The sequence below is a fragment of the Trichechus manatus genome, unplaced genomic scaffold, assembly GCF_000243295.1.
Source record: "Trichechus manatus latirostris isolate Lorelei unplaced genomic scaffold, TriManLat1.0 scaffold00004, whole genome shotgun sequence".
Lineage (NCBI taxonomy): Eukaryota > Metazoa > Chordata > Mammalia > Sirenia > Trichechidae > Trichechus > Trichechus manatus.
In genome coordinates, this window is record NW_004443940.1 from 12,251,980 (window position 1) to 12,272,488 (window position 20,509).

The 20,509-nt window shown below is 43.8% G+C and overlaps 1 protein-coding gene across 2 annotated transcripts in view; it reads left to right on the top strand.

Annotated features, from left to right (window-relative positions):
• Positions 1-714: 714 nt before the first annotated feature.
• TGFA (transforming growth factor alpha) overlaps positions 715-20,509 on the top strand; it is a 110,610-nt gene continuing 90,815 nt past the window's right edge. For both annotated transcript variants that reach the window (XM_023732867.1, XM_023732873.1), the window contains exon 1: positions 715-979. In XM_023732867.1, coding sequence (XP_023588635.1) covers positions 940-979 — 40 coding nt within the window. In that variant the 5' untranslated portion in view covers positions 715-939. The remainder of the gene's footprint in view (positions 980-20,509) is intronic.

Sequence of the window (20,509 nt, forward strand, 5' to 3'; positions counted from 1 at the left end):
TCTTTCGGGTGCGCATTTCGTCACACACTGCCTACTCTTGGCCTCAGTGCCTTGGAGCGAGGCGTGGATAACGAAGTTTCCCGTGGACCCATTTCCCGAGGCCAGATGTATGGAGACGGGCTGATCTTAACAACGTACCCGCCTGGGAACGTGGTTGCGCCCAGCTGGCAGGCAGCCCTAGAACTGAATGTTCCTCACTGGGATGGGGCGCAGGTGGGAAACGTGGCTCAACAAATACTTTGCTTCATTCTGGGGAGCACTTTTGTTAGGCCAAATCTTGGCAGGCTGCCGGCGAAGCTCGAAGGTCCGGTTCCTAGCCCAGCCCGGAGGCGCCCCCTGGAGCGGCCCTCCGCGCAGGTGACCGTCTCCTGGGCGGCTCCATTACGCCGCCTAGAGCCTAGAAGCGGCCACTGCGCCCCAGGACGCCCGGGCTCCAACGCGGGCATCCACCCCGTGCGCAAGGACCCGTCGGCTGCCAGGCGCTGGCAGTCTGGGGGTGGTGTCTGAAGTCGGGCGCTTCCTGCCTTTTCCTCCACTCGGGAGCCAGTCTCCCGCGGCCGGCTCCGGGAATGCTCAGCCGCCCTGCCCCGCCTGCTCGGAGTGCGCAGCGTCCCCACCCCCAGCTCCAAGCCCCCACCCCCTGTGCCCTTTAGGGGGGCACCCCCATTGGGGCGGGAGGGTAGTCGGCCTTGCCCTGGTAGCCAAGTGGCGGAGAGGTGACGGTAACCGCCTTCCTATTTCCGCCCTGCCGGCGGCGCGGCGGGGTGGGTGCGCGCAGAGAGGCGCTCGGTCCGCCCTCCCTCCGCCAGCCCGCCTGCGCCGGGGGCCGGCCTTGCCTTCCCTGCTCCTTTTTCCCCCCGTACCGCGGCGCCGCTCCCACACTCGGGCGCGGCAGGTAGGGCAGGAGGCTGGAGCGCCTGCTGCTTGCCCGCCCGTAAAATGGTCACCTCGGCTGGAGAGCTCGCCCTTTTCGCGCTGGGTAAGTACGCCGCCTGCTGCGCGCGCCCTGCGACCTATACCCTCCCTGCCACCCCGCTTTCCCTTCTCCCCTCCATTTCTCTTTCCCGGGGGCTTTCCATGCCCGCCTAGGAGAGTGGAGGGGGACTAATGCTTTTAAGGGGGTTGGAGGTTGGGAGGCAAGAAGAGTCATTAGTACCAAGGGGATGGCGTTCGGGGAGCCCATTCCAAAGTGGAGGCCGTTAAGCCCCCCAGGCGTCCCTCCGGGAATTGACCGCCTGGGCCATGCGTGAGAACGCCGGGGAAGGGGAAGCAGTGTGTGAACCGGAGCGAACTTTAATCCGCCGCGGCTGTGTGTATCTGCTGGTACGCTTGCCCACACCTATCTGCTTACCTGTGCCTCCAAGCCCATCTCCGCTAACGTCGGAAGCGTGTAGACTAAGGCTCCTCGGAGCGGGTGGCGGGTGCCGGACCTTGTGGCTGGACCTTGCCTGTTTCCCTTCTGTCCCACACTGCCTACCCTTTAGCCCCAGAGACGGACAGATTTTCACAGTCAGTAGAGGCGCCTTCAGTCTTGGAACTTGAAGCGCTTTCGAGCCTCGGGGTAGATTTTGAATATTTGTGTGTGTGTGTGTGTATTAATTGTTTTTTTAATTAACTTCCCTGGGAAAAGTGGTTTAGCTGACTGCCAGGCAGGAGTGAAACCCTAGACAGAGCCTTGCCAGTTTCCTTTGCGTTTGTTCTTGGGCATGAACAAGGGATGGAGGAGGGAAGAGTAAATTACACTCCGCAAACCCAGGTTGGGACTGCGGAGCCGCTGAGGTGTTCAGCGGTCGGTTCACAGGTCGGTCTGTAAAGGGTGAGGGGCACAGCTTGCCTCCCCGCCTCTTTCCCTCGTGCTGCTGGGTCTCTCCGGTGTTGTGGTAGCTGATTAACAGACCAGGTGTCCCGGTTATTGCTGCAGCCTTCCGTGAAATGACTTGCTCAGTCGTTATCCCCTGAATTTAACCCTCTGAAGCAAGTTGCGCGCGACAGGGTCATCTGCTAGAGGAAAGCTGTGGAACTCTTCCCCAAAAATGCCCAGAGCCGCAGCCTCACCCAGTTCCGTGTACAATTTCAGGGGGTTCACGGCCCCGCCTGCAATCCTGTCCTTGAAACACCGATTAAGAATTTCAGCCAAAGGGGAGCATCATCTAGGGGAAATACAGAGCAGTCGTGGAACAGGATGATCCAAGCAGCACCCTCACCTGACACTCGCCAACAGGTGGCATGATTATGGGTGTCTTTTGTTTTTTTCCTCAAAACTACCTTTTTTGTTATGACAGTTGTTTTGACTTCAGATTTGTTTTAAAGCAATAAAGCATTCCGGATACAGTGGAAGCCTCCTGTATTTGTCATGTATTTGCAAATAGTAGTAGTGGTAGTAACTAACACGATTTGAGCACTTACTCGGTGGCAGGCACTGTTGTAACTGCTTTACATGTGTTAACTTATTTAATTTTCACACCAACCTGATGAAGAAGGTATTCTTACCACTCCCATTTTATAGATGAGCGAAGTGAAGCATACAGGGCCCACAGTAGTAGTCGAACTGGGATTATTAAAGAGTGTGGAAGGTATGTGGACATGAAAAGTCACCTAACTTGCAGTCAGTATAGTCCTATCTCCCAGGTTTGGGACTTTACGTTGAGGAGAGACTATGTGGAAAACCCTGGAACTTGCTGTGAAATTGGGTTTTCTGTTGAACTCATGGGATCTCAACGTGGTCTTAGGTTATTCAATGAAAGTTAGAGGCAGGAAATGATGAAGGTAAGCAAATTGGAAATTTGTCCCCACCCCATCATAGTATATTCACCAGTGAAGACTGAATTCATTTATCTTGTAGTTTTTCTCTTTGACTGAGAACGTTCTCTTCAACTTGATCTTTGTTGCCTTCCTTAAGAAAAAAGGTGTATAAACCTAGAAAGACTGAGCAGTATGTAAAAGCTGGCTCATACGCTTCCAAAATATGAAGCAGTTGGAAAAAGTAGAGAAAAAAAGGCAGTAGCAATTTACACCACTGAGGACTCCTTTTTATTTATATTTCTTTTAAAAAAGCAGAGCCATTAGTCCTGTGCATTGTCTAGAACTGGGGCCCCCCGCCTCACTTTCTGCTAGATTCCTAAATACTCATCAGTGCAAATCTTTAATTAGCACATTTCCCCCAGAGCTACTTTATTCTCTAATTTTTCTTAAATTTGTTAAAGGCAGTTTGGGTGAATTAGCCAGTGTTCCATTGCTAACCAAGATCTAGAAAACAGGGATCTCTCTCCATCCTCAGAGGGATAGTCTGGGAACGAATTGGCTTTTATGATCTTGAGTTGAAGCTCTCGATTACTTGGAACTTGAGCATTGATTAATGTTTTAGGGAGAGATATTTTTGGGAGAGAGTGTGGAATGACAATATTGGAAACATAATCTAGGTTCCTGTGGTCACTGCCCTCCCATGTCCAGTTTCCGTCTCTGGCAGGGCAGACCTCACAGGGGCTTGGCACTTCCAGCCACATGTTTTCCTTTGCGTCTAGGGAGCAAGATGTGTAATCTTGGGCAAGTTACTTAGCCTCTCTGTGCCTTGTTTTCCTCATCTGTAAAATGAGGATAATAATAGGGTTGTTGAATATTTTTAATGTACGGAGAATGGTGCCTGGCACTTAGTAAGAGGTTAATTAATTAATCTTAGCACCATCGTCGTTGTTTTTGTTTCTTTGAAGTCCATAGAATTCTAGATGTCATTGCAGGTTCTGTAGGCTCTGGAAGTGGGAGAGTTTGTCCGTCTTATCTCATCTTCCTGCTCCCCACCCTTCCTGAATCAGAAAAATACTACCCAGCTGAAAAACCTACCTAGTGATTTCTGGTAAATATCTTCTGGCAGATGACAAATTCAGGCAAGCTTAGAGGTTTTTCAGAAATCTTGAATTCTTTCACTTTTGATGCAAAACATTTGTATTTCCTCGTTAATGTTCAATGATCAGTTATTTATTGAGGTCGGCACTAATTTCTGGTTTTCTCGTCTGTAAAGTAGGAATAATAAAATTGTACCACCTCACAGGTTGTTCCGAGAATCAAATGAGATGTTAAATATGGAAGCTATTTATAAACTGTAAAAATAATGGGCTCCATACAAAATGAATTTGATTTTATAATATAGAAACTGGGCAGGAGCTTTTGTATCACAAGGCCTCTTGGGGCTTGTCCATGATGCGGGGGATGGGAGAGAAAGTGCCAGGCAACATTAGTTATTTTTATTGGAGCTCCCAGAAGTGAGGACTGATGTAGACCTAAAGAAGGACGTGATAGGACACACAGGGGCATTAAGTGGACTAAGGATGGGTGGCGGTGGAATAGGTCAGCTTGCCCGTGGAATTCGGGACTGAGGGACCAGTAGGGAGCATGAAGTAATATGTCTTTTCTGCATTACAGGAAATGAGGTCTTTCACAGTAGACAGTGGAGATTTGCCTAGAACACATGTTTTCCTTATTGGCAGCCATATTAGGGAACGTTCGCTTAGAACATGGGCTGGTAAAGGGGAAGACTTAGAGGCTGAGTTTCCCGTGTTTGCTTTTCCAAAATTTGCTTTCCTCAGGATAAAGTCATCTTTCTGTAAATCCTCAATGTCCCCTGCAAAAGGGACCTTTCTTATATGAGTAAATGATGCTTCATGTTACTATGGTAACATACAAAATAGAGATGACTTTTCCATTAGACCTATCTCTAAGGACCTTTTGAAAGTGTGTTTTGAACAAGGTCCTATTCTTTGGGTTGCCCACTAAAAGGGATGGGCAAAGGGAAGTGGAGGATGGGTCAGTCAAAACGAGAGTTAATAGCCTGCATGCACGAATTAGAAATCGTGTTCTTGATTTCCCACTCAAGGCTCTATGGTATCTTCTACAGCAGTGTCTTCAAACTTGGACATGTATCAGAATGACCTGGAGAGCTTCTTAGAAAGATGCTGGACTCCATCCCCAGAGCTCTGATTCAGTAGGCCAGAAAACTTGCATGTCCAGCAAGTTCCCAGGTGTGGCTGATGCTGCTTGTATGGGTTCTCACTTTGAGAACCACTGTTCTACAGTTAAGTTGCTGTTAGGGAAATGTCTGGCTTAACAGATTACCTTTTACTAAAAGTACGTTCTGACGTTTATAAATACCACTGTGGATTTATGAGCCGTTATTAAAGGTGCCTCTATGGTCTGTCTTGCAGACTAGGGCAGACTTAGAACTCTTGCTGAAACTTCTTAATTGTTATAAGTGTTCTTGTAGTTTTTCCATGGAAAATGTAATGACCCTGTGTTATTAAATTTAAGCTTACCAACGCTAATCATGTCAGGCTAGCTGGCTTGCTTTCTTTTTGATTGCCAAAAATTGACCATGTTTTTGCTGCCGTTTCAAATATTTTTAATCACTTATATGAACTTAATTCTATGCTAAAGGCTAATATGTTTAGATTGCATTTAGATAGAGGATTGGGGGATTTTTACAATGGCTTTTTGGTTTTGTTTTGCTGGGTTATTTTTCCTGTGAAATGTCAAGTATAAGAAACACAGAATCAGGAAAGCTAGAAATTCAGACTCCAGAACCATCTCTTGGGGGCTCTTCATTCCAAGTATAGGGCACATTCCCTTTAGATCAACTCTAAATATTTGGGTAAATTCTTTTGAAACTTTATGAGTTTATTGTACTAAATATGACTTAAGAAATAGCTGCTAATGGGTTTGGAGCCTTGGTGGCACAGTGGTTAAGTGGTCAGCTGCTAACCAAAAGGCTGGCGGTTCACATCCACCAGCTGCTCCTTGGAAACCTTGTGGGGCAGTTCCACTCTGTCCTTTAGGGTTGCTATAAGTCGGAATCAACTCAAGGCAACGGGTTTGATTTTGGTTTTTTTTTTTGTTACTTGGGTTTAGAAGTTGAAAGCTTATTGAAATAGAATTTTACCTATTTGCTAATGCTTTGTCTAGTCTTAGGTCAGAGGAAGGTTCAACATAATTTCTCTTCATATAGAGTTTTAATAGAGTCCAGTCAAGTGAATTCTGTGCTGAGTACTTTTGCCTTTAATTTGTTAGTGTTGTTGTCCCCACCAACCCTCCCTCTGCCCCCACCTTACCTTGAAAAACTTTGCTTTCCCCGCCTTAGTGTTTACACTCTTAAAGTATTTGTAGATAATTAGGGCCTCTTCCAGTCCCTGGGTGGTGGAATCAGGTTAAACACTTGACTGCTAACTGAAAGGTTGGTGGTTTGAACCTACCCAGAGATGCCTCGAAAGAAAAGCCTGATGATCTGCTTCTGAAAGGTCACAGCCATTGGAAACCCAGTGGAGCACAGTTCTTCTCCGACACACACAGGTTTGCCACGATTTGGAATCGAGTTGACAGCAGCTGGTGGCGGTGGTGGTAAGGGATCATCAGGAAGGACTTCTACATGTGACTCCTTTCATCCAGCCTGCTATTGCCTGGTCTTTTTGGGTTTTAATCTTTGAATGTGTTAACTTTTCTGACTGAGAACCCCAGTAGCAGAGTCCTGGCTCCTCCATGTTCTGCTTCAGACTATTGTCTGCCGGCATTTGTCCTCTCTTCCCTACTAATTGGATGGCTCCTTGAGGGCAGGGATCCTTGGTCTTCAGCTCTGCTCTTGGCACTTCTGAGCATAGGCCAATCTTCGGACGAGACCAGTAAGCATTCAGTGACTCCGCAGAGCAGCTACCCAGCGCAGGATGCTCCATTGTGGGCTCAGTTGGCAAACACTTGGCTGCTTCATTAACATGAATCCCGATAAACTCTTATTATGACAATCAAAGGTGGTCACATAGGAAGTCTTGCATCACTGATGCAACTAGTTCTCAGAATGGTGTTTTGGTTTTGTTTTAAAACCAGATTATGATTTAATATTTTTCTATGATTGCAAAAACATATTTTTACTGTGGAACATATGGAAAATGCAGGGAAGCACAGGAGAAAAATGTTTTAATGACCTATAATCCCATCACCCAAAGATAACCAGAGTTAACATTTTGATGTAGAACCTGATAGATGAATGTGTAGGTAGATATTATTTAAAAGAATATATGAATTTCCTTGGGCTCACACTGTTTAAATTATTTGTTTTTGTAACTTAATCTTTCATAATAAACATTTTTAATGTCATTAGACATTCATCCATAATATCACCCTTAGTGGCTGGGTAATATCCCCTTGAGTATGCTTGGTTGGTTGTTGGGTGCCATCAAATCCATTCTGATTCATAGCGACTCCATGTGACAGAGTAGAACTACCTCATAGGATTTTCTTGGCTGTAATCTTTACAGAAGCAGATCACCAGGTTTTCCTGCAGAGCCACTGGGTAGGTTAGAACTGCTAACCTTTCAGTTAATAGCCAAGCACGTAACAGTTGTGCCACCAGGGCTCCTTCCCCTTGACTGTATATACTATAATTTAACCAGTTTTGAAATACTTTGGCCATATAGGTGTTTCTAACTTCTCGTTGTTGTGAATAATCTGCACATTGTTATTGGAAATTGATACAACATTTTTTGGAAGTCATTTTGGCAGTAGTTATCGATTTTAAACGGCATAACTTTTGAGTCCATAATTACCTTTTTTGATATATAGCCTGCATAAATCCTTACCTAAATCTGCAAAGAAAAATGTAAAGGGTACTTGTTGTTGCACCTTCTGTAACAGCAACAATTGGCTAGTACCACGCTATGATAATTATTTAAAGAGATCCCTTAAATAAATATTTATATATTCATACAGTGTTTTACTACGTAGCCATTTAAAAGAAGAAAGAAAGGTTTCCACGATACATTTCAGAAGGCAAGTTGCAGAACAAAATGTATAGTACAATACCATTGGTTTGAATTGGTTAATTTTTTACAGCAAACATATATTAAACATATAATGCTTAAAGTCAATTAAGATAAATAATGATACAATAGACATTCTTGCGCATGAATTTTTAGCTCTTATGTGATTATTTATGTAGGACAAATTGCTAGAAATTGGCCTTTTCTGTCCACCAGCAGTGTACAGATGCTCATTTGCTTGAATCTTCCATAAAACCAGAAGTTAGTTTTGACATTTGCCAAATTGACTAGGGGAAAAAGATCTCAGTCCAGTTTTCATATTTACTATTTTTTGGGGTGAATGTTTTTGTCTGTTGGCCATTTACCATCTTGTTATTTGCATCTTAAACCTTTTCAATTTTTTTTTCTTACTGAGTGATCATCCTTCTCTTAGAGCTTTCTAACAACGCTTTCCATAAAAGCGGATTAATCACAGGTTGCAAGTCCCCCACCCAAGTTTATTGTGTGTCTTTTGCTGTTTTGTTTATGGTAGTTTGACATACCTAAGGTTTTTATTTTTATGTAGCAGAAACTATAAATCTTTCCCCTTAAACTTTCTACCATTGCTTGTATATTTAGAAAAACCTTCCCTACCCTATAGTGGGAGTCCCTGGGTGATGCAAACAGTTAATGTATTTGGCTGCAACCGAAAAGTTGGAGGTTCAAGTCTACCCAGAGGCACTTCAGAAGAAAGACCTGGTGATCTACTTCAAAAAATCAGCCATTGAAAACCCTATGAAACACAGTTCTACTCTGACACACACATAAGTTGGAAACAACTCAACAGCAACTGGTTGGTTACCCAAGATGAGGCAAATATTTACTCATTTTTTCTTCTAATTCTTTAGTGGTCTCATATATTAAGTTGAACTATTCTATTGATAGTTTATTTTAGTCTATAGTGTAAGGTACAACTCATTTTATTAAAAAAAGAAAAAGGACAGCCAGCTAGTAACCTCATTGCCATTTATAGAATAATCTGTCCTTCTACTTGTCGTTTGAAATTCCATTTTTATCGTGTGCTAAATTCTTACAAGCACTTGGATCTGTTTGTGAAATTTCAGTTAAGTTGTATTGTTTTGAATTTTGCCCTTGTGAATTTATTTATTCTACAAATACTTTTCGAGCACCTATTCTGTACTAGGACTACTTCTAGATGCTGAGAATCAGCCAAAAATAAGACAAAGCCCCTGTTCTCATGGAGCCTGGGTTCTAGTGGTGAGAAATTTCCCCCTGCTATTTAAATGGTTATATTGCTGGTATATTAAAGCTTCTTCCCCCAATATTTATTTTTTAATGGGCCTTATTCTGATAGTCCTTCAGTTGATTCTCTTGGGTTTCCTATGCAATCATGAGTGAATGATGATCACATAATTTTGAATAATGATCATTTTGCCTCCTTTGAATATTTTTCTCTACTTTTTCTTATAGTGCTGGCTAGAACTTTTTAAGAACAACTTTCTTTTTTAAGCGGTAGATATCCTTGTATTTTTCTTGGCTTTATTGATTTTGTTTGTAGCATTTAACAGTTAAGTATGGGGTTGACTTTGGTTTTGTGGATGGATGTGGATATAGTTAGAGATAGAGATAGGGATATACTATTCTTTATCATGTTAATAAAATGTACTTTCATAACTTACTGAAAGACTTAGCATTTTGTTTTGTTTTTAAAACAGGAGGAGATAATGTGTTATGGTTTTTTTTTCCCAAATGTTTTGATAATATTTATTGACTCAATTATATTAAAACTGTCCTTAAATGCCTAGAATAATCCCTTATTGGCTATGTGGTATTATTCTCTATATATACTGCTAGATTTGATCTGTTGTGATCTGTCATGGATTGAATTGTGTCTTCCAAAAATATCTGTCAACTTGGCTAGGCCATGATTCCCGGTATTGTATGATTGTCTACCATTTTATCATCTGATGTGATTTCCCTGTGTTGTAAATGCTATCACTATGATGTAATAAGATGGATTAGTGGCAGTTATACTGATGAGGTCTACAAGATTAGATAGTGTCTTAAGCCAATCTCTTTTGATATATAAAAGAGAGAATTGAGCATAGACACATGGGAACTTCATACCACCAAGAAGGCAGTGCCGGGAGCAGAGCGTGACCTTTGGACCTGAGGTTCCTGCGCTGAGATGCTCCCAGACCAAGGGAAGACTGATGCATCACAAGGACCTTTCTCCAGAGCTGACAGAGAGAGAAAGCCTTCCTCTGGAGCTGATGCCTTGAATTTGGACTTGTAGCCTACTAGACTGTGAGAGAATAAATTTCTTTGTTAGAAGCCATCTACTTGTGGTATTACTGTTAGAGCAGCACTAGATGACCAAGACAGGGTCCTTGTTTTCTCTTTTTAGATTTTGAAATCACAGTTATGCCAGCTTTATAAAAGAAATCTTAAACTTTTCATCTTCTTTTATTCTCTGGAATAGTTGAAATATTGGAACCAGTGGTTTAAAGGCTTGAAAGAAATTGCTTACGATGCTTCAGGCCATGGCCCCTTTTTAGTGACCAGTTCATGTTTTCTATTTCTTCGCTCAGTTCTGGTAATTATTTATTTTCCTCAAAATCTATTCAGTTCAGATTTCTAAAATTTTAGCATAGATTTATAAATAATCTCCTTTTAATTTAAATTTTTTTCTTTTGCATCTGTGGCCCCAGTTAATGTGACTCTACCAAATGTGAAAGAAAATTAAAACCTAGGCTACAAAAATAAACTATGTTTTTAAGTTGGTTTTTCTTGATAATGATATTTTGAGGAGAAAAAAAACAACTTCTTTTTAATCAATAAACCAGATTCCAGTGAAACTTTCATATTGAATCCCATTGCCGAGATCCATTGCTGTCGAGTTGATTCCCACTCATAGTGACCCTATAGGACAGAGTAGAACTGCCCCATAGGTTTTCCAAGGCTGTAAATCTTTATGGAAGCAGACTGCCACATCTTTCTACCATGGAGCTGCTAGTGGGTTGGAACCACCAACCTTTCAGTTAGCAGCCAAGCACTTAACTACTGTGCCACAATGGCTCTCTCATATTGAATAGTTTTCCATAAATCCAGGTAGATAGCTTTTTAGTTTGTTTGCATAGCTGCGTATGCCCAAATTGTTATAGTAATGCCATTTCTGCTTTGAATGGTGAATGGCATTGCAATTTATTGCATAGCCTGCTAAGTAGCTTCCTGATGGCTCCTGAGCTCAAAAACCTTCAAATACACGTTTGCATTCATTAGGTTCTGCTGTAGTGTTTGGAATAAGACAGCCAATGCTTACAGGGGAGATTTTTGTTGTTCGTTTTTACTTTTGTTTTGTTTTGTTTTATTTTTAAGATCAGTACTTAAAATTCTGGACTCTTACAAAGAGACCAAATTCAGCTTAGTTTTTTTTAATGCCTTTAATCTGAGTTTAAGAGGCTCTGGTGGCATAGTGGTTAAGCGCACGGCTGCTAACCAAAAGGTCGGTGGTTCAAACCCACCAGCGGCTCTGTGGGAGAAAGATTACAGCCTTGGAAACCCTATGGGGGCAGTTCTACTCTGTCCTATAAAGTCGCTATGAGTTGGAATCGACTCAACAGCAACAGGTTTGGTGTTGGTTTAATCTGAGTTTGAATGAGGTCAGTAAACAACTCCCTGGGCACTTAGAAGAGTGATGTGCCTTTACTGCCCTTGGAACTCTTTGTCATCTCTTGCCAGATCTGAAGCATTCTCTGTGTAACTGCTGTATTTGCAAGAGGCACAGGAGATTAACCAGCTAAGTGGTACACAGAATGTGGTGACATAAAGGTGGCTGGAGCTGGTAACTGGGAGGTTTGCAATTACACCCTCTGCTCCCCTCCCTCTGCCAAGCCTTGGCACCTGTCAAGGGAGAAACAAACTCACGGTACTTCTCTTGGCTGAAAAAACAGCTTACATCCCTTAACTTTACCATGGCAGTGACTGTGAGGAACTGACATATGAATTCTGGCAAGGCATAACCTGTTCCACAACCCGTCAGTTTGTCATACTGTGGAGACTTGTGTGTTGCTGTGATGCTGGAAGCTATGCCACCAGTATCTTAAATACCAGAAGGGTTATGCACGGTGGACAGGTTTTAGCAGAGCTTCCAGACTAAGACAGACTAGGAAGTAAGGCCTGCTGACCTACTTCCGTAAATTAGCTAGTGAAAACCCTGTGGATCACAGCAGAACATTGCCCAACTCACTTGCTTTGGACATATCATTAGGAAGGATCAGCTGCCAGAGGAGAACATCATATTTGGTGAATTAGAGGGCCAGCAAGCGTGAGGGAGAACCTCAGTGAGATGGATTGACATAATAGCCTCAACGATGGACTCGAACATGCTGGTAATTGCAAGGATGATACAGGACTGGGTAACATTGTATGTATATAAGGTCACTATGAGTCAGAGTCAACTTGACCACAGCTATCTGTCTGTCATCCACCCATCCATCCATTCATCCATCCATCTACCCATCCCCTGTTCAACTCATTTGTCACCGAACTCAACTGGAAACTCCGTGCTTGAGCCCTTCACACCTTGGTAGGGTTTCTGGGTTATAATTTTTGCTCGGGAGGAACTCATCAGACAGTTTGCATGCTGTACACAGTCCCTGCCAGCAAATTTAAACAATGACAGATGTTTCTTTGCACATAGCAGACCTTGGGTGTTATAATTAGGGTTTTAGGGGATGAATCATAGGTCCCTGAACTAGAATGAAAGCAAGCCTGGGGCTTGAGCATTTTTTTCGGGATATGAGGTAAACCCATAGATCACACAAATGGGTAATCCTTCTGGAGCTGGACTTTCCCTGAACCTCATCAACCACTCCCCTGGCCCCCAAAGAAAACTCCCAGAGCAAACACACCCCTTGCACTGGCCACAGTCCAGGCCACTTCGTGCTTACAGAACACGCACCCTCTTGTCAACACCTACCCATGCAGGCTATTCAGAACACGCTCCTTCTCCACCAGCGCGGGTTAAATCCTGTTCATTCTTCTTCCAAAATGAAACAGAAATCAGAACCTACAAACAAAAGAATCTGAAGCACAGCCCCAAAACCTGAGCTCCCCAGAGATACCCTCTTACTAGGTTTCAGTACCAAGCAGACTACCAGATTGCTTTCTGTGCACAAATACAGGTATTGGCATAGTCATTTTTTTTCGTACCTTGAACAACGGCATTTGGTAGATTCTGTTTTGAAATCTGCTTTTCGCTAGCAACACATAGTGAATATATTTCTGGGGCAAAAATAAAAATATATCCAATGACCTATTATTCTTTATCCATTCCTATTGATGAGATGTAGATTGTTTTAGATTTTTAAATATTCCAACCTGAGATGAAAATACTGGCAGCTAAATCATTACTAACATTTTAAATGTTTTTTATGACATACCTATGGAAATGGGTTATTAGATCAAAAGGAACTTACCTTTCCCACCTCTTTAATATGTTTTGAAAACCTGCTTTCCAGAAAGGGTCAGCAAAAAAGAGGAAGACCCTCAGTGAGATAGACTGACTCAGTGGCTACAACAGTGGGCTCACGAGCATAGCAACGATTGTGAGGATGGCGCAGGATCAGGCAGTGTTTCACTCTGTTGTGACCCTATGGTCGCTATGAGTCGGAACTGACTTGACAGCACCTGACAACAACAACATCACCTGTGTGGAGCCCTGGTGGCGCAGTGGTTAAGTGTTTGGCTGCTAACCAAAAGATCGGCAGTTTGAATCCACCAGCCGCTCCTTGGAAACCCTGTGGGGCAGTTCTACTCTGTCCTACAGGGTCACTATGAGTCAGAATTGACTCGATGGGAACACGTATAAGAAGATGATCTTTCAGTTGTCAACTGGTGTCACTTCTGCAGGAAGGAAGGTTTGTATTTTGAGCCCTCTGTAGGCATAGTGGTTCAGAGTTTGGCTGGTAACCAAAAAGTTGGCAGTTTGAATCTACCAGGCACTCCTTGGAAATGCTATGGGGCAGTTCTACTCTGTCCTACAGGGTCATTATGAGTCAGAATCGACTTGACAGCAACAGGTTTGGGTTTTTTTGGTAGGTTGTAGAAGGTTTCAGAGACTGGACTAGTTATGCACCAGTGGGCCATTGAAAGTTCGAGATTTACGCTTAAGAAAACAACATCAGCTCTGTGTAATGTGAGCTTGTTTTCTTGTGAAGTGCGTCTTTCCCCTACTCTGCAACAGAACAAAACAAAACAATCCTTTCAGCTAGATTGGATTTTCGGGGTTTCAGATAAAAGGCAGGGCATTTTTCTTTCAACGCTAGTAACAGAGGCTTTGGAGTATCTCACCTGTCACCCATGTGGGATGTATCTAAGTGATCAAACAGTACTTGTGACCTTTGTGAACCAGGCATAGCATAGAATTTGGTTCTTAGTTCACTCAAGGAGGCGACTTCATTCACTTATGCTGGGTTATAGAGCCAAAGGCATGAATAACGAAAATAGCATCTGTCAGTCCAGAATGAGGGATGCTATTTATCTTTTTTGTTTTTATATGTGGATTTAAAAACACTTCAGCAAACATTTACTGTGTGTGAGGTACTCTGCTGGGCTATGGAGATATTAATAAAAGGGGACTCTGACCTAGCCCTTGCCCCCAGCCCCTGAATTCTTTGCAGACGGTGGCAGAAACAGACACACAGTGTTTCTCAAAACAGCATTAGGTACTCAGCAGGCAACTTGGGCTCAAAAGAAGAGTTCTTGATATGACATGGCTAGGACACTTTCTTAGAGAAGATAATGACCAACACTTAAAACAGAGCCTGGCGCAGAGTACACTCTCTTAAGTGTAATGTACATGCTGCACAAACTCCTTTAGTCCATTTAGCAGTCCTTTGAGACATGGTGATTATCCCCATTTTACAGATGAAGAAACTGAGGCACAAAAATGATAAGTAACTTATGCAGGCTCCCACAGCCAGTGAGTGGCAGAATGAGGGTTTGAACCCAGGCATTCTGGCTCCAGGGCTTGCCTGCCGTCCTAGCCACTCTGCTATTCTGCTTCTCTGAAGGCTGTGGATGCTGAAGTACCTGGAGCCATTCTGTGTGAGGGTGCCATACTGCAGTAGATGTTAGGCTATATATAACCAGACTTTCAGATATCCGTTGCCCTAAACATTTACCGTATCGAGAGTAATTGCCGTTCTGGTAGTTGCTATGCTGGTTAAAAAGAAATACTGTACTTCTACTTCCCAAAGCTGTGAAATATAATAAAGAAACAGGTGTGTAGGACTGCTTTTTCTCCTCTTTCAGTCAAGAGTGCAGATGCTCAGAAGACAGATAAGCACGTGAGGCATGCTATTTAACATGTTTTGTTGTGACCAGGAAACCTCTAATAATCATTAATGCTGGGAATCTGTTTGCATTTCTAGAGTCCCTGGGTTGTATAAATGGTTAATGCACTCTACTGTTAACCAAAAGGTTAGAAGTTCGAGTCCTCCCAGAGGTACCTCAGAAGAAAGACCTGGTTATCTACTTTTAAAAAGTCAGTCATTGAAAACCCTATGGAGCACAGTTCTGCTCTGACACACTTGGGGGTGCCATGAGTTGGGTTCGACTCGACGGCAACTGGTTTTTGGTTTGCATTTCTACCATAAATTATTTAAAAGGTGTTTGCTTTAAAGGGTGATCTCTTCCATTTATGCAGGCAGCCTGTCCCCCAGTGGGTGACATGCCTGAAAGTCAGTGCATGTGGACTGCAGCCTCTAGGACCTTCTGCTGGGGTCCTGGCTTCCCCTCCCCATCACCCACTTCTAAGTCTCCCCAGTCAACGTTTACCCCAAGTAACAGCTCAAGATGGTAGTCTTTTACACTGTTACGTTAACATTTTTAGTTCTTCACAGTCCAACTAGATATAGAACCTGCAGCATTAGCACATTTGCAACATTGGGGAGGACATGTACCCACAGAAAACACCGGCATTTCCACTGACTAATAGCAAATGAGAACAAAAATGCCTTTGCTGTTTCATTTGTGCATAGGAACTTCATTCAGCTAGCGGCATCTTTTTTTTTTTAATGGCCTTTGCTCCGCTGTATAGATACTCAGACACTTTAGTATCTGGCTCATGTCTGGATCCTCAGGTGTTAGAGCCGGGCCATAGTGTGGGCATTCTGCAAATATTTGTTCAAGGTGGATTTTTTTTCCAGGTAAAGGGAAGGGAGTTGTATGCATTGGCAAACAGTAAAACAGCCGATGGGGTGGACCTCTCTTTTGCAATAAGTGAACTTTTGAAAACAAACACACAAAAAATGTGGGTTTTAAAACTCTGTATGCTACTTCAACTTGTTTGATAATCCTTTTCTAGAACAATCTCCCCTCAATTTGTTTGTAAATCCAAATCATTCATTTCGCTGCTTTGCTTGAAGTAGATGGATCTCCTGCAGTGGCCAAAATAAAAAAGTGGACAAGTTGGTGACTATAAAAACCCATGCTACTGGTCTATTATGGGGCTGGGGTAGGAGGGGGACAGTTGATGTTTCAGAGAGCCAGGAAAGTAAACTACCTCCTGAGATTTAAACACACAGACAGCAACTCTTTATCGAAATTCTGTCGTTCTTGGAGCAGAGGCTTTGCATTTCCCACGGTTGCACGGTCGGCTTCCTTGATCTTCCTTTGTGTCAATTAATCTCTTAGTGACACATTATCTAATTTTTTTTTCCTGGTCCAGATGATGTTTAGTTGTAACATTCAGCAGGATTAAAAAATAAAAAAGATTTAATCTTTTAAAACAGAGCAGTTCCCTTGGGTCAAAATGTCTTCATCTTTCAGCTTATACCTCACAGCCCAAGGAACCAAAATTGTGCAGAGCTGGTGAGTGATAACCAGGAAAAGACTTTGGTGAAATAAGCCTCGTTGTTTTCCAGCAGTAAAGAAAATAAACTTGCTTACTCATTCGTAGATGCGCTTCACCCACTAATCATGGAACACTTTCCAGTGTTTTCTGTTCTTCTGTGGGAGGAACTGCCTGAAGCAGGGAGATGGTTCTGCCCCAGCCGTGACTGTTCATGGGCCAAGGATGGAGGCTGCCGTCTGAGGGAGGACGCCCCCACCTCAGAGAGTCAGTGAGTCAGCTCTGCGAAGGGACAGTGGGTCTGAGCTCCTAGCCTTGAGAAATGAACTGCAGGGCAGTGTGTGGGTAGTGTTTGACCCCAGAATACAGGATCTGCTATGCGCCTTTCTTTGACTATACTTCATTAAACAAGGCAGAGCACCAGCTGCCCTTGGAGTTGGGGAGAGGGTCAGGCTGGAAGGTGAGACTCCCGCTCATGAGTGTGGTCTCCTTCCCTGGGTTGCCAGGCCCAGAGGTTGGTTCTCCTCAGGCAAGGATACGCCTCTGGGGCTGTGATGTCATCTAACTCCACTGCAAGCGTAGCAAACACGGAGAAATGGCTTCACTGTTTGGCCCTGAAGATAAGTCATTCACTTTTGTGAAAAAGCATGATTAGGCTCCCAATATAATGTTTAAAAAGCATTAAGGAAATCTGGATTGTTCTAAACTACCTGGCTATGTGCTGTTTTTCGTTTTCTCCATTTTACTTATTGCTGTTGAGTTGATTCTGACTCATAGCGACTCAACAGGACAGAGTAGAGCTGCCCCATAGGGTTTCCAAGGAGCAGCTAGTGGAATCGAACTGCCAACCTTTTGGTTAGCCACCGTAGCTCTTAACCATGGTGCCACCAGGGCTCCTTTTCCATTTTCGCTTCTTTCATAAATAATTCAGTCTCTGCTTTCACCTGGGCTGTTCATCACCTGATGAGCTATTTTCAGAGGCTTCACAGGAAAGATAGAGGCAGAAATTTTCTGAAAATCTGGGACTTTGTTTATATAAAAACCTTTTGCTTTGAGGAGATGAATAAATTGGTATGAATAGCTGTTGATATTCTTATGTACTGTCTTCCTTATGCCTGGGGAAGAAGAATCCACTTCCTTTTGAAGTCATACCAATGGATGTCTCTGGAGGACCCCTTGCTCCATTGACAATAATTGTGTGTGAGAGTGTGAGGGTGAGCGCGTGTGAGAATGAGTGTGTGCGTGAGTGCACACATATGGGAGTGTGAGTGTGTGCGTGTTACATCTTGAGGTTACATATGCTACTTCATGGACTTTTTAGTTCACCTTTGCTCTTTCCCCTGTTCTCATCTTCTGCCATGCCTTGCATAATACCCAACATGAAATGATTGACCAGTATATCTTTATTGATCATAAAAATATTTACCCCTAGGGTCTCTCTTTACTTTCTCCCCCCCCCCCCACTGCTTTCTCCCAAAACATCGTTAACATAGCAGGATATAATTTTTGAGCACAAGTATGAAATATTTCTGCCTTGTAGGCTAACTCCATCATATGGTAGTAGCTGTTGAGAAGGATTTTGAGGCTGCATCTGACTTCAGTTTAATGCTGTGATCAATTAGTAACGTCTGCCGTGTGTTCAGAATGGAGGTGGTGATATATGTGTAGTTTATTTGTATTTCTACTTGAGATGGTGGGACATTGTTTCCAAGGAATTAGTTGAAGGTGTTCCCATTTCTGTTGCTTCCATTTTATACCCTTTTAAAAGTACAGTACTCTGGTTTTGGAGCGCTGGTGGCACAGTGGTTAAAAGCTCGGCTGCTAACCAAAAGATCAGCAGTTCAAATCCACGAGCTGGTCCTTGGAAACTCTATGCAGCAGGTCTACTCAGTCCTATAGGGTCGCTATGAGTCAGAATCGACTTGACAGCAACGGGTAGGTAGGTAAGTACTCTGGTTTTTAAAAGGTGTCCCATAAACTTAACACCATAGCCATGTAGAAGTGCCACTGAGTCCTGTTAGGCAGGATTAGCATCCCAACAAGACAAGAAGCCTGTGAGGGTGTGGACTGGTATGTCCTGTCGTCATTTAGAACATACTGGGGTATTTGCTTCTCTTCAAAGTAAGAAGCAGAAAACCGTAGCTAATGCTGTGTGACGAAACTCCGTGTTGACGCTCAAGTCTGCCAGTCTTGCGCCCTTTTTGAGTCATTAGGAACAAACTCCATCAGTGTTCTGGCTGCCTCCTTGTCAGAGGGAACACTGACTTCTGCCTCTCTAAGAGGCAAGGACTCCTCTTCCTGGAGGATACGTGGTCTGTCATAGTGCTCCAGCCTGGCAGCCATCTCAGCATCATTATACCCACGTTAGTGGGTGGCTGTGTCTGTTAAATTCTCTCTGCCAGGCACTGGGGGGAGGGCAAAGGAGGGAGGAGGCATGAAGGAAAGTATAGACCTGGCTTGTGCATAGGAGGTTGCTGCAGAGGCAGGGCATAGAAACCCAGAGCAGAGAATATTTCCTGGGTTTATCTGTTTGCAGCGAGTATGTGCTCTGGGCACAGGCTGGAGCTGAGCCTGTTTACTTTGCTCCTTGCAGGCCTTTACCTCTGAGTCAGTGGTGCTCTCAGGCCAGCCCTGCAGGCAGTAGTGGTGGGATGTATAGTGAGCAGGATTGGATACTGTGTGAGCTTCCCGAAAGACTTGAGCACAGAAGACATAATCCGGAGGCTGGCTTATCCTGGATGTTTAACGAGTGTCCCATAGGTAAGCCTGGGGTTACCTTGGAATGAGATTCCCAGGACTTGCCTGGGGACGACCATGGGCAAAACCTTCCTTCTGGTTTGTAGCAGAGTCTATCAGGGATAGTGGGCAGAATACTGGAAGAGAATTATTATGGAAAGGTCTTCAGAGAAGTTTTATACTATCAGGATCAAGATAAGATTTACTTGTGTGTATTTGGCTCTTGTGGCAGTTGAGCCTGCTGGTCTGTTTCTCTAGGCTGTGGTTTTGTTGTTGGTTTGTTTGCTTGCTTGTTTAATTTTTTGAGGGAGTCGGGGTCCTCCAGGTGTGGTGGTCTGGGAGGTTTTTGAAGGAGTCGAGGTTTAAACTGGCGTTGAAGTCTGGACATGGCCTAGCAAGGGGAAGAGAAGGGAGGGGAGCGTTACAGGTAGAAGCAAAGTGAAGCGAGGAGGTTCTTAGTGAGCAAGGCCGAAGGACACCTGCGATGGATGTTCAGCCCATTAGCAAGTCCTGTCAACTCTGAGTTGTACTCTAACCCCAACCACTTCTCATATCCTTCATGCTACTGCGCTCATCTTTCACCAGGACTGCTGCAGTAGCTCATCCTCATTCCTCCAGTTTCCATTCTGGCCTCCCTATGGCCTTTTCTGTCCCCAGCACCCCGAGCAATCCTTCTAATACACACATCCATGCTGTTGCTTCTCTGCTGAAAACCTTCCAGTGGCTGCTCAGCTCAGAGTGAAATCCAGACTCCTAGCACGTCACACGAGGGATGTCTGCCTTGTTGTCTCCAGCCTCGTTTCCCACCACTCTCCTGTTCCAGTCACTGCAGCCTTTTGGCTCTTCTTGAACAGGCTAAATTCACTCCCACCGCAGGACCTTTACACTTGCCATCCTTCTGCCTTAGATGTTCTTCCCTTAGATATTTGCAAGACTGCCTTCCTTATCTTATTCAGGTCTCTGTCACTTATTCAGAAAAGACCTCCCTGATGGCTCTATCTACACACACACATATACACACACACACACACACACACACACATTCTCTCTCTCTCTCTGTCTCTCTTCCTCTTTTCCTATTCCTCTCTCTTTCTTTCTCATGATGAAGAAAATACTCCAGTGT